The 14,334-nt window shown below is 44.5% G+C and overlaps 1 protein-coding gene across 2 annotated transcripts; it reads right to left on the bottom strand.

Annotated features, from left to right (window-relative positions):
- Positions 1 to 3,592: 3,592 nt before the first annotated feature.
- Positions 3,593 to 14,221, bottom strand: NUDT21 (nudix hydrolase 21). Of its 2 annotated transcripts, none has more exons than XM_053399458.1 (7): positions 13,906 to 14,221; positions 12,502 to 12,702; positions 10,786 to 10,849; positions 8,082 to 8,171; positions 6,469 to 6,544; positions 5,761 to 5,887; positions 3,593 to 3,857 (listed from the first exon to the last, which is right to left on the bottom strand). In XM_053399458.1, exons 1-6 carry the CDS (start codon positions 14,019 to 14,021, stop codon positions 5,769 to 5,771), a joined length of 666 nt encoding a protein of 221 aa, XP_053255433.1. In that variant the 5' UTR covers positions 14,022 to 14,221; the 3' UTR covers positions 3,593 to 3,857; positions 5,761 to 5,768. The 2 variants fall into 2 exon arrangements, with proteins under 2 accessions (XP_053255433.1, XP_053255432.1); XM_053399457.1 differs by having other exon boundaries at positions 5,773 to 5,887; positions 13,906 to 14,217.
- Positions 14,222 to 14,334: the final 113 nt, after the last annotated feature.

The raw sequence follows: 14,334 nt of genomic DNA, 5'->3' as shown, positions 1-14,334 counted from the left end.
AACTAATCCCCTGCCTTGTAACACAATCTTTTACATTTCCAGTCCTTTGTAAAACTCCCCTGGCCTCATCACGACAGATGAAACTATGGGTTTTTTAAAAAATAATAAAATTAGCAGGCACCAAACACAATAGAGAGGTGGTTGTCTAATATTAATGAGGAAGGAGTTCCAAAGGGCTGGTGCTTCCACCTTGAAGAAGCAATTCCTTGCAAGTGCAGAACGATTGTAAAAGAGCCAGTTGTGCAGATCAAAGTTGGGTGGGTACAGCACATACTGTATCTCCTGGAAGATATCACCATGCACATCTTCCATCTGTTGACATCAGGGTTGGAGCCCTCTGCAAGCTTTATGAATAATAAAATTCCCATAGCATGGACACATTTTGCATATTTCAGTTCCACCCCCGCCCCCACATTTTTCAAATACTGTCAAAAGAACTTGCATCAGTATACGCCACAGTTGCGACGAGAATTTTAATGGCCCAAAAATGGAAGTTACAGGAGGTACCTACGATTGTGGAGTGGCAGGTGAAGATGATGGACTTTGCAGAATTGGCCAGACCGACCTGCAGGATTCGAGACCAGGACCATCAAAAATTTCAAAGGGATTGGAGTAAATTTATTGTATATTTGAATAACAATTGCAAAAATGTGAAGACACTAGCAGGATTGAAATAAATCCTACAATGTGGACAATGGAAGTTAAAGAACTAAATTGCGAGACAGGACTTGAAAGTGGAAAACCTGCTGAAGGGAAGGAGGGGAGTCATGTGCTCAGCAGAGCAAAAAGTTTTTGTGTTATTGTATTATCGAAAATATTGTTTAAGGAGGAAAATAATAAAAATATATTTTTTAAAAAAAGAACTTGCGTCAGTATGGACTATTTATTATTACATTTACATCCCACACTCCCTCAATAAAGCATCTAAAATAAATTTAAGAACTTCTGTAACCAATTCATGTGTCTGGATTGTCCCACCAAAACAGAAAGGTTTTTCTGATCCCTCCCTCACAAGTCGTGTTGTAGGTCTGCATTTGTTTATAAACAGCAAATAGCAAACACTATCATAGGCCCTAATTACGTCAGCCGCAATGTTATGAGTTTGTTTGCCTGCTCATCTCCCAATGTGGAGGCCAATCTCCTTGCAAGAGAGAGGTTATTGTTTTTGTTTTGTTACTATGTTATGTATTCTGGTGTTCGTGTATTGTAAAATTTCCTGTGATCCTTGGATGAAAGGTGGTATAAATATTGAATAGATAAATCCATAAATTAAATTAATAAAATGGACACAGGGCAGAAATGACAATACTGTATCCAGAAACTAGCAGAACGGGTGGGGCCAAACTTTGAGGTGGTCGAGACCAGCAATGTAGTGGCATTTGCCAGCACCCAGAACAGGTGCACACATGCCAGGCGGGGTGGGGGGCACCCCAGCCCTCACCGCAGATGCTGCTGGAGGGACCCCACCAGAGCAAAGCAGGGCTGTGCTGAGCTGCCTGTCCACACAGTGGGGAGCCCAGCCAGTCGACGCAGCCCATAGGGGGTGGAGAGGAGCGCCAGGCTGTGCTGGGCTTGCCTGCATGGGGGCACCTGGTTCATGCCACCTCAAAAATTGTGCGCCTGGAGCCCTGGCACCCCTCACACTACGCCCGTTTGGGACAACCAGCCTGTCAATCAGCTATTCTCAGCACCACCTCACATGACTGACTAGTGCAGAGCTTTCCAAATCGGAGTTACCGTATTTTTCGCTCTATAACACGCACCTGGCCATAACACACACGTAGTTTTTAGAGGAGGAAAACAAGAAAAAAAATATTCTAAACGAAACAGTGGATGTATGATTTTTGTGGTTCATGCTGTGGCCACAGACGTGATCTGACGGTGAGTTTGGGGTAGCCCAATGCAAAAATCCTGAGGATCCATGTGGGTCCATGCTTTGTAACCACGTTTTTGCGTCATTGCAGTCCCATGAAACAGTGGGTGCGTGTGTGTTTTTTTGGTGCAGGCTGTAGCCATGGATATGCTATGTGATCTAATGGTGAACTTGGGGTGACCCAGTGCAAAAATCCTGAGGATCCATCTGGATCCGTGCTTTGTAACCACATTTTAAGTGGGGAGGGAAGGAAAAGCATTCAAGGGACAAGGAGCACGCATGGGGTGTGTGGAGAAGGATGCTGCTAATAATGCAGAAGAGGGGTTTAAGGGAAGAAGGAACACGTGTGGGGTGTGTAGAGAAGGATGCTGCTAATAATGCAGGAGAGGGGTTTAAGGGGAGAAGGAACACGCGTGGGGTGTGTGGAGCAGGATGCGGCTAATGATGCAGGAGAGGGGTTTAAGGGGAGAAGGAACACGTGTGGGGTGTGTGGAGCAGGATGCGGCTAATGATGCAGGCGAGGGGTCTATGGAGAGAAGGAACACGCGTGGGGTGTGTAGAGAAGGATGCTGCTAATGATGCAGGAGAGGGGTTTAAGGGGAGAAGGAGCTCGCGTGGGGTGTGTGGAAAAGGAGCTTTTCGGCGAGCTGAGCGGGGAGGGGGGAGGGAAAGAGCACTATTGCTTTAAAGGAGCCAACCGGACAGCAGCCACTTACAGCAGTGTAAGCAGCTCCTTTCCTCTCCCGCTTTGCTCCTTCTCTCCCTCTTTGCTGCTGTACACAAGTCCTGCTCAAGTCCTGCTCAGCGGATCAGCTGAGACGCTGGGAGAATCGTAATTTCCCCCTCTCCCTCATCCCGTGCCCTCCTGTCCCCAGCAGCCTTTTTAAAAACTTTTTTACTGGTTTTCACTGCGCTCGTGGCTCAGAGCCCTCCTGTGCCTTGCCGTCCCTCTGCAGCCTCATTGCTCCGTTTAGAGAGCGCACGGACCTTTGCTAGCTGAGGCTGCAGCAGCTGTTGCTGGCTACGCGGCGCTTTTTCCGGCTTGCTATGGCTCCCGTCTGTCCCTCCTCGCGTGTAAGCGGCTGCTGGCCGCTTTGCTGCCATGGCTCTCCTTCCCTCCCTCCTCCTCAGCTCCTCCCCCTCCTCCTGGCTGTAAAGCAAGCAAAGCTAGAGCCGTGCAAAGCCCTGCAAGCGGCTCCCGCTTTGCTTGACTGGCAGCCATGGCTCCGGTCGAGTGCATTCACTCCGTAACACGCACAGGCATTTCCCCTTACTTTCTAGGAGCAAAAAAGTGCGTGTTTTGGAGCGAAAATTACGGTATTCCTCTTGCTGATAAGAGTAGCAAGCAAACTAAAACTGGGAACTTTTATGTGACAAGGCAGCATCACCTGAAACACTGCCCTTTTATTGTTCAGACACTTCCTTGCTAGCCTAGCTTAGTTCCCTCCTTCAGGCTGCACTGAGTGATAGAACAAGTTATCAATTCCCTCCATCTGTTTCAAGACCTGCTGTCAACCTGAGTTCCAACACCTGCTATGTTTCCTGTGCACAAAAGACCTTGCTTTTAGTTAGTTAACAACTAGCCTACATTTCCAAAGGTATATTTAGATGGATGAAGATAGTACTCTTTCATTCTCACATGCAATGCTGTGGTATCAATCAGTGGGCAGGTATCTCTCATCAAGTCCCATTGGGAAAAGGAACACACAAAAACAGAAAGGAGATCATTTTGTTTTAATGTTATTTTAAAAAAAAGTCAAGTGACTATTACAACATAGGTGATTAAAATGCAAATACACTCATCATTCCACTATCTAAACAGTCAAGATTCACTTTCCTATTCAGATGGTAGAGAGTTTGGGAAAGGGGGAGACATAAAAAAAAAATCTTTGTGTCAGGTTCTCTCTTCTACATTTTAAAGCTGTTCTCACAGAGACGGCTTCTACCACATACTTCAGGAATTCAGTTGTAAATAAAATTGAACCTGGCAGAGGGGGAAAAGAAGTAATGATTACTCACACTGAAGATCATGAACTACACACTTAATCGGCTGGATAACAGATCTGCTTTCTATGAATTGCAAAAGATGCTCCAGCAGGTTATAGGTACACACTTGGATCACTGGCCAGAGGTCCTCCTGCAATGGTAGGCAACCTCTGGCCCATGGATTTTACTAGGCTTACTGGGACTCTCCATTTGGACCCTGAGGTCATTTTGGTCAAATCACATCCACCTGTCCATCATGTGACATCAATCCCAGTTACCTTGGCAAATTCAGAGCAATTGGCTCGTATGCAAGCCACTGCTTGGGAATTGCTCTCTTGACATGAGGCAGGCATTTTATTAAATAAAATACTGACCTGCTTTTGAATTTGCTATGATCTAGGAAGGAGGAAGCTGCTGTTGTGTTGCTGCTTACAACACTGGCCTGTTTAGGAAGCAGCAAGGAGTTGCTGCTTCTAAGGATGTTGCTAATAGCCTGAAATTGCCACCCACCTTTGACTCACAGTATGCAGAAGCTGTGCACCTGCTTCCAGCTCCTCCTTCACCTGGCTTAACAATCTCAAGGGGTGCAGAAAGGAACAGGAAGCCCACCTCCACACCCCCTGCCACATCCAGTGGGGAACTTGGTTTTCTGTTTGATCATAGCTTTGTTGAGGTGCTGGTGGCTGTGTGTGTGCTTTGCTCCCCCCACCTTTTCCCATTGTGTTGATTTCCAATACAGTGGTACCTCAGGTTAAGTACTTAATTCATTCTGGAGGTCCGTTCTTAACCTGAAACTGTTCTTAACCTGAAGCACCACTTTAGCTAATGGGGCCTCCTGCTGCTGCCGCGCCGCCAGAGCACCATTTCTGTTCTCATTCTGAAGCAAAGTTCTTAACCCGATGTACTATTTCTGGGTTAGCAGAGTCTGTAACCTGAAGCGCATGTAACCTCAAGCATATGTAACCCAAGGTACCACTGTATGTTTGAAGATGGGTGGCTAGGGGACAAGTGGTTTTTCTTTATTTGGGTTTCTGCCCCACCTACCATTGGAATGTGCACCCTGGAAGTTTGACTAGTTTTAATCCACCCCACGGGCTGATGGTTTTTTCTTCTTCTACTCTACTGAGCCTAGCATTGCCCTACATAAGGGTAGCCAATGTGGTGCTCTCCAGACTACAAATCCCAGCCTCAGCCAACATGACTCCCATCAGGGATGACAGGAATTATAGTCCAAAATCTCGAGGGGACCACATTGACTACCCCTGCTCTACATGCACCCAGACAGTGCTTACTAGAACTTTAGTTTTCTAAGAACACAGCTTGAAAAACAGCCAGCCAGCACATAATACATCAACTGGAAGCCCAGCAAGCAAGCAAAGTTCAAGAAAGTACATCAAGCCTGATTCTCCTGAGGTAATGTACTCATACGATAAGGCAGGCAATGACTATAGCAACAGAAGGAAATTTTTGTAGGGTGCCTTCTGTTGGCTTTTGATAAGCAAGGAAAAGTGAAAGGGAACATATAAGGAATGTGAAGTACTGTTTGTAATTCAAAACTAATTTAAAGTACTCTGCTGAATGATATGATATAAATACAGTGTCTTGAATCCTAAGATAAATTAAGGAAGTTTGTAGAATTTCCTCCTGGCAACCCAACATACATTTTCAGGAGGCCCAACCCATCAGGGGCACCTTTCAGGCAGCTGTATGGAGGATGGAAACCTTCCTTTTGTGGTTTTCCTTAAGTCAATTTATCCTATGATCCAAGCCAATGTGGATACATAAGCACCACAATCCTCAGAGCACTCAGTCAGCTATTCCCTACAGAAGCAAGTGAAAGAGCTAAAGAAAGCTTTTCTGTAGCAGCTGCAGCAGTATGAAACCACAACATGGAAACTCACAGCATACTCTACCTGCTCAAAAGCTGGGGGAGGCTTGAAATGATAGGCCCATAACCTGGTGCATTGTCATAGAGCTCAAACAATGGAGCAGCTACCAGCTTGTAATTTTTGGGGACCGCAAACAAAGCTAGAACAAATCAAGAGAGATCAAATCAAATAAAAATCTGCTTCAAGCAAGGACAAGACAAATATTGAGTGAAGCTTAGTTTTCTTAATTCCTAGGTTGCATCATATGAAGAATAGTAATATTTAGAACTTTGGTTTGCACAGTCTTTGGTTTCCCCAGCCACTCTGGGCAGCTCACAGCATATATCAGAACATACTAAAAGATCAAACATTAAAAACTTCCCGATACAGGGCTGCCTTCAGATGTCTTCTAAAAGTCAGATAGTTGTTTATTCCCTTGCCATCTGATGGGAGGGCGTTCCACAGGGAGGGCGCCACTACCAAGAAGGCCCTCTGCCTGGTTCCCTGTAACCTCGCTTCTCACAACAACTCTGGCTTGTTTCATCCATGGCACAGGAGTGGGGGAGGAGCACCACTGGAGCTGTTGAGCAGCATATAAACCACTACAGTGGAAATAAGTTTTCAGAATTTTCTTTTAAGTTTAGATAGTACAAACGACCTTGCCCAGGATTTTGTTGCCATCTCTCAATAAAACCTATATGAAAACCTATATGAAAATTAAAGATGTGACAGAATGCCTACCCTTTTCCTGAAGCTGAACCAAAAAGAGCTTCTTGTGCTCTTTTGGTTTCGTAATGTGAGCTGGAATATACGGATACTGTGGGAAACAATAAAAAATAATGATTAGTTCGTGTCTGTGTACAGCTTTCCTGAAATTGAAGTACTTAACACGTTATGAGAGTTCATGGGGTTGAACCAGGACAGTTAGAATCTACTTGCTTTGAATCATATCCACAGCCAGAGCACTTCAGTTATTTTCCAAATATATTTCAAATGCAAAATATACGTAGATTCTAACACAGGTCAAGGGCCAAACTAGACATGATGCCAATCATGCCACTGGATCATGCACAATTGCTTTTTTTAAAAAGTCAGATTCAAAACACTTGCTTTCAAATTCTAGGTTGCAAATTCTAGAAATGTGCTTGTATCTATACCACCTATATATAAAACTAAATCATTTACAGCTAAAGAAAAATATATTACAAAAATGTACACTAATAATACCAGTTACTAAAGATTGCAATAAACAGTACAGGTGCAATAAAGCATTACAATGTGCAAAACAACAGGATCCATCTTTAACAAATTAGGTAAAGCCGGGGGGGGCGGGGATGAGGTATTCAAAAGATTTCTAAAGCTAGTAAGCAGTGATGCTTCCTGCATGGCAGGGTGAAGACTGTTTTAGAGAACTGAAGTGACAGCAGAAAATGCACCTTTGTGGGTCCCCACCATGGTCTGCAATATGAGGTGCCACTGATACGAGTTCCCCGGGTTATATGCCAGGACTCCATGGGGGCTAGCAGTCTTTCACAGGTTCAAAGCTGTTCAGGGTTTGGCACAGAAATTTCACATAGCTACAATTTGTGCATTAAAAAAAGTTAAGGCTCTGTGGTAAAATAAGGGCCAGGACTAAAAGGCTGTATGCGTGAACATGCACACAGTAGGTCATTTTCCGTTCATGTTTTGCAGTAGAATGCAATGTTGCTAGCCAGGGAGGAATGGCACAGGGAGAATCAGCAACCTTTCCATGCATGGACAGAAGTGGCACCAACATTGGACACAACACTTATATTTCAATGTTGTAATTTCAGAACAGCATAATGAATCAATTGATGAAAAAAATAAGTCTAACTTTAGTATGAATTGACAAACCAAATATTTGAACAAAAAGCCAAAGATCTGCAGAAAAAAGGAAGCATGCAACATTGGCTGTTTAACTATCAACACCCTGAGGAGAGAACAGCTGAGGCAGTCTCTTCTCTTACATTCCCTGGGGCTGCTTAAGAAAGGCCTGCATACCGTGAAAGAAGGCAAAAGAAAGAAAATTCAAGGGCAAGTGCCATCTGCTCCTGAAAAGGCCATCAGTTGTTCTTGGAGGAGAATGCCATTGCTCCTTATTTAATGCACTTTTTTGTTTTTGTATTTCAAAACCTCTCATCCTGTTCAAAGAAACTATGCTGCTCCTAAGTGACTTAATTCTATTTCTCTGACTTACAGAAGCCTGAGCCTGCCAGTCTTCTACCAGCAATAGAGTTGTGTAGTAGGATGATTAATTAGTTCTTGGGAGGGGTTTTGTTGTAAGCCCAAAAAATAAATCAAATGAAAATGCTAGTGGCAACTTCAATTCTCACCTGTGGGGGCTCAAAATTCGGTCGCCACCAGTTACCAATGCAGTCATCAATGACCCAGTCTTGCTGCACTCCATCCTGGCGACCCAGGATCTGCCAAAATTGAAATGCAAGGAAAATCCTGACATGCTCTATGCCAGTGCTTCACAATAGCAGAATGTCATATATTAAGAATGCTAGCCCAACAGTATAGTCTAAATTCTTAAATTTCTTTAATCAATATAGAAGTGCAAACAAATACTGTTAATTGAATGATCTGATTCATATACAGTCATACCTCGGGTTACAGATGTTTAAGGATGCGTTTTTTTGGGTTACGGACCACCGGGTTTCGGCGGTCGCGCACGCGCAGAAGTGCTAAATCACGCCTTGTGCACGCGCAGAAGCACTGACGTGCTGCTGCAGGTTGTGCGCAGACGTGCTGCTGCAGGTTGTGAACGCTGCGGGTTGTGATCGTGCATCCCACACAGATCACGTTCACAACCCGAGCGTCCACTGTATGACACAAAGCCATGGTTTATTAAACTATGATTTAAGTCATAGTTTGTTTGATCATTCAAACCCTGCCCAGTGATTTAACTACTATTTGTTTTTTGTCAAACCACAATTGTTGTTTGCTTATGAACTTTGGTTTGTTTTAGCATTATGTGAGAACCCAGCCCCCTTCCTTAACTATGGCTTCTTTGACCACCCCCACCCCAGACACTCATCAAGCAACAAAGGAACAAGGGTGGAAAACAAAACAAGCTTGGAGGAGCAAGCTGTTAAAAAAATAGTCTGTGGGACAACTCATGGTTAATCTATGGTTTCATTAAACAAACCATGATTTAGCATTAAATGCAAACCAGGCCATTAATTTACAGTGTATCATTTACAGTATGACGCTAAGAAAATGCTATTTATAAAGTGGTGTATTTAAAAAAAAGTAATAGGTTTCGATTAACTTTTTCACTAGTTCACAAAAGAGTAAGTACAGAAATATAAGCAATGGTGCTGTTACTTAAAAGATTGTTAGACTAAGAAAAAGTATAACAAACAAACAAACAAAAAAAGATGCATTCTTTAGTGCTAGCCATACTTTGTTTACAGAACATTATGCAACAAATATTTCTCCCCAACAACTGGTATTCAAAGGTATAGTCCCTCTTTAAGTGGATAATCTCAAGAACTGTAGCTAAGAACGACCTTGCTCAGGCAGATTAAGGATTCCTATGTTCGAGTAGCCTGCTCGTAACAATGGCCAAGTATTGCTTTTGAGGAGCTCACTAGCTTAGCTTCACCTGTGTCTCCTGCAACACTCGGCATTCATCTGCTTCTCTTTGTGTAATGGAATCTGAAATGACTTTTGGACCAGGGAGTGAGATGGGGAGAGAAGAGAAGGAAGTTAAGAAAGACAAAGTGGCATTAAAGGAGCAAAGCTGCAGCTGCTGCCACGTTTGCCTGCATGCACCTTCCCAGCATTGGTCAATGCCAAGTACATGAGCTCCTGTCTCCTAACCCTCCCACTCCCTTCCCAGTATCAACTGATACTGCTGAGTATGCAAATATCTATCAAAGGGTGCAAAATTTTCAATATAGCTGGTGCCCAGCATGCAAATCTCCACTGTTCAATGCCACCCCCGCCCCATGGGAATACTAAGACAGTTTATATGCTGTCTTTCCATTTCCAAAAAAACCAGTTAAGTGGTTTGCATAACTAAAATAATAAACAAGCTGAGCACCAGCTGTGCAGGAAAGGTGGAGGCAGATGAAGCTCACACACAGTGAAGGGAAAAGAAAGAGAGAGCTGAATGAAAAGAATCCAAAACAAAACATAGTTAAGGAAAATGCAACTAGCGCCCAGTGTTCCAAGGAGAAAGACAGTGAGCTGAGAGGCATGGAGCTGTCATGACCCACTTCTTCAGGAGGTGAAACTGATGACTCTGAGTCAGAAGCGGAATTGCATCAAAGGTCAGACCCAGGAACAACTGGTGAGCACATTAGTCTGAAGAATATTCCATTGTCATCCATTACAGAAGTCTCCATTACAGAAGCCCCAGAGCCTTCCCTGCTTCACTTATGGAGAAGGCTGGGCCCCTTTAACTGAAGAGGCACTTTTCAGTAAACACAGAGTTTACAACTAAGATAGAATTAGTGCTCCTATGTAAGGATCAGTCAAAAGAAGCAACAGATGTTTGCACCTTACCCAAAGCCTAAACTCTACACAAGCCTCAGATGAGGCCAGCACCAGTACCAAATACTGGGAAAGAGAGGCGCTGGGTGCCTTACAAGCTTGCTGAAAAGAACAGGAAATGAAATATTAATATGACATGATGTTCTGCTTGGCAAGGTGATTGACGGGTGAGCAGCTCTGACCACCAGTCAAATTTGGCTCTCCATGAGTGGGGAGAGAAGGATCTTGCCAGCTAGCTAGAAAAGGTTCGCCACAGCTGCCTTAGAGTGAAGGTCTCTTAACTTTCATATGGAAAACCAGAAAAACTCAGAACTCAAATACATACTCACTGGACTTTTTCATGGATTGGCAAAACTGCAAACATACTTCCGCACCTAAGAGTTTATTAAAAATTAAGGTGTTTTAATTCCTGAATTTACCTTACAGGTGTGTTGAACGCTATTCACCTTTGTTCATGTGAATGCAACCATAAAAGGCTTATTGTTATCCATCCTAAAGTCTCAGGATAAAAATGCAAATAATTGTGACATCTACCTCTGTCATTAAACGTTTGAGACCTTCTACCTCATCTTCTCCCGGATTAAGTTCACCACCTGGCCTGTGGAAAAGAAATTCATGATAAAGGATGTGTTTTAGGTACAGTCATAATTAAAATATTTTTAAAAGTAACACTGCAGTAAATGTCCAAAAAGCTGTTTTGAGAATGTTTTACTACCTCAGCCAAATTTCACCTTCTCAGGATAGTAAAATGTGTCGAAGCAAATCTGGACCAGGTCCCGTCCCCCCATTAAGTGGAAGGGCCACAGCTCTGCTCTGTTGCAGGGTCAGCTAATATGAGGAGAGACAGTCCTTGAGGTATTGTAGTTTACTACTGTGGAGGTGACAATATCCTAGAAGAACTATGGTGTTGCTTTACTTCTGTGCAAATTCTGCAATCAAAAAAATGGACCCAGAAATTTTGTTCCAGAATTAGTTGGCTGAGGGCATTAGAAATGGCTTACCTATTAACTTCAGAAACTTGTGAAACTATTCCCAAGAATTTAGACTAGCTAATGCTGCAAAGAGATTAGAAGAGTCATGTGTGGTGCAGTAGGATCACCATCACCTTTTAGTTTTCTAACAGAAGCAGGAGGAAGGTAATGAGCAATATTCAGAAAGGACAGATGAAAAAACGCAGCATTTTGTTTATTTCAACCATTTATATACTGCTTTACATTGTAATTTGTAGAGGGAATAAAGCTGAAGTAACCCAAATTACCTGAAAGCCCCACTGGAGTTGACTACTTGACCAACAACAATCTATTTAAAATGGAAGACCATGGTCTGTAGCTAAGTATTACTCAGACAGACCCATTGAAATCAATGGACCTCAGTTAGGTATGATTTACCCTCTTCAGATTTCCCCAGTAGGCTGCAGTCTAAAGCTACTATTATGGCCAGCTACAAACACAGTTAGTTGCCTAAACTGTGTGTGAACTCCCCAGAACTGGAACTGGGAATCAGCATGCTACAGAAAATACACAGGAATAGTGGCTACATTTTTGTATCAGTTTGGACTGTATTTGGCCATCTAGGCTAGTACTGTCTACTCTGACTAGCAGTAGCTCTCCAGGGTCTCAGGTAGAATTCTCTCATGCTACTTATTACCTGAGCCTTTTAAGGATCTGGCAAAGTTGCTTTTTACATTCCTCCATATTTACTTGAAACACTGATACTTTGTTTTTCCGGTTGAAACACTTGAGGTGGTTCACAATTTAAGAAAAATTATGTACAAACAAAGAGAAATGCAAGAAAAATAAGCAAGTTCTAGATAGGAGCAACTCTTTCAAACCCTAACAATAAGGAGAAATGGTACTGTAGAAAGCAGTTCTGGGAGGGTAGGAGCCAAAGAACATTGGTTGCAACACAAGGCTGAAGGACAGACTTCACTTTCTCACCTCTCCCTGATAGAATGAAAGGGGGAGAGTGGTGCTTCCCAGGCCCAGCTGCTTCTCCGTTCCAAATTCCCCCTCCACAGTGATGGACCAGGGCTCTCAAATTGCAGTGGTGCTCTGTGCAACGTTAAAATCCCACACACACCCGTCTCTCACTCAGTTTTACAGCATTGTTATGGCGCTCGCTGCAGTGCAGCCACACTGGTTGAGCTACCCTAAAACTGCCCTTGCCCTCCATGCACAAGTCATTTACTTTCTCTGTGGAGCTTCAAACATGTATCATTACACATTGCTTGGTTTGGTAAAGCTCACTTACAGTTTGAAGAAAGTTGTGCCCAACTGCAAAAGCAACACATGAGGCAGCCTGTGTTCGTGCACAATGAGGACCCCCTCGACAGTCCGCCTCATTCCAATCTTGTCAAATTCCTCCCTCATGCGCTGGAACCGGGCAGCCACTGAACTGTCCTTTTCATATAGGGGTTCCTTGGTCCCAAAAGTGTAATTTGTGAGTGGATACCTAAAAGGAATTACACCTTAAATACAGTATTTTAATGCAAACTGACAATCTAGTTCAAACATTGAACACAGAGCACGGTATGGACAGTGACTGTGAGCTGTGTTACACGGTCCGTTTCCACTGTATGCTTTGGAGCTGCAGCCCCCCGTGCACAAAACAACGTGCACAAAACAGACAGTTGCCCTACACTGAACCAAGACAGTTGCTGCATCTAGCTCAGTCTAGTCTACAAAATGACTGGCAGAACCTCTACAGGGTTTCAGACAGGGGATCTACTCCGGCTGGCAGTGCTTCTCCGGGGTTTCAGTGAAGAGTATTTCGCAGCCCTACCTGGAGTCATACATTTAATATATTTTCTGTTTTCCCCCCTGCCCCGCCTTACGTATCGGCTGGAGGTCAAGATCTTTTTCCTCCTGTCCTGCACGTACTGAAATATATACAGTATTCAAATGACAATGCCACATATAGACTCAATGTAAAAGGAAATCATTGGGTCTATTTTCTTACTCAGTTGCTTATATTTGTAATTTTGTGTTACTAGAAGTTTACAAAAAGCTCCTTAGCTGGCACAGGGATCCAGACTGCCCTCCCCCGCCCCATACGATTTTACTACTGAAAATCCCCCAAGTGATACATGCAGAAAAGAAATGCATCAGTAAACAGATATTCATCCTTTAATAAAAAGTGGGGGGTGGAGAGAGAATGTGGTCTGCAAGCTGCAAAACCCTTTGGGTGGAGGCAGATTAAGGTGTCCCCGAGAGCGGAAGTGTGGGCGACTGAGGAACCTAGGGATCTACCTTAAAGCAAAGTCAGACCTCATCTAGTTCACGGTCGCCTATACTGTTTGGCAGCGACTCTCCAGGGTTCCCAGGCAGCAAGTATTCCCAGTCCGACATGCAACGGCAAACAGCTACTCTACCGTTGAACTACGACACATGCACAAAGGAACCAGGTGCCGATAATAACCAAGCGCAAGGAAACCGCGCGAATCATGCACGTGTGAATGGGACCTCGACTTTCTTTTTATCGCGCGTGGAGGGGAGCAAGACAAAGTGCTGGGAAACGGCGGGAGAGGATGCTGGGGGGGACGACAACCCTATTATAGTAAAGACGCGGGAGAAAGGGGCGGAGGAGGCGTGGCGCTGTGGCTCTCCGCTGCTCATGGGAGGGGAGGAAGGAGGGGGGACACCGAGCGCCACTCACAGGTTGATGGTCCGCTCGAGCGTGAGGGGTTTGCTTTGCTGGATGTATTTGTTACCGAACTGGTTGACCCCACGGGGCCAGCCGGTCTGGGAGCGGTTGGGCGGCACGACGGACATGGCGAAAGCGGAAAGCGGCTCAGAAGGCCACGAGCATTCCCCGGCCGCGCTGAACCTCCGCTCCGTCCCGCACACCTCTCGCCTCACACCCGCCGAATCCCACACCGGAACCAGTAGGCCACACTTCCGGGAACCATAGAGACGAAGGTGGAATGAAGCCGAGTCCGCCCATCTGTGTCAAACGCTCCTGAGGAAACCGTACCGGCCCCTCTGGGCGGGCCTAAGCACCATAGAGAAAGCAAACATGACTCGAGAGCGAATGAGAAACGCCACAGCCAATGAAAACATCCCGCGGCAGCCCCGCCTCTCAACT

This window comes from Podarcis raffonei, chromosome 8 (genome assembly GCF_027172205.1).
Source record: "Podarcis raffonei isolate rPodRaf1 chromosome 8, rPodRaf1.pri, whole genome shotgun sequence".
In the NCBI taxonomy this organism is placed as follows: domain Eukaryota; kingdom Metazoa; phylum Chordata; class Lepidosauria; order Squamata; family Lacertidae; genus Podarcis; species Podarcis raffonei.
The sequence above is the reverse complement of the archived record's forward strand: the minus strand, read 5'-3'. Positions and strand labels throughout refer to the sequence as shown.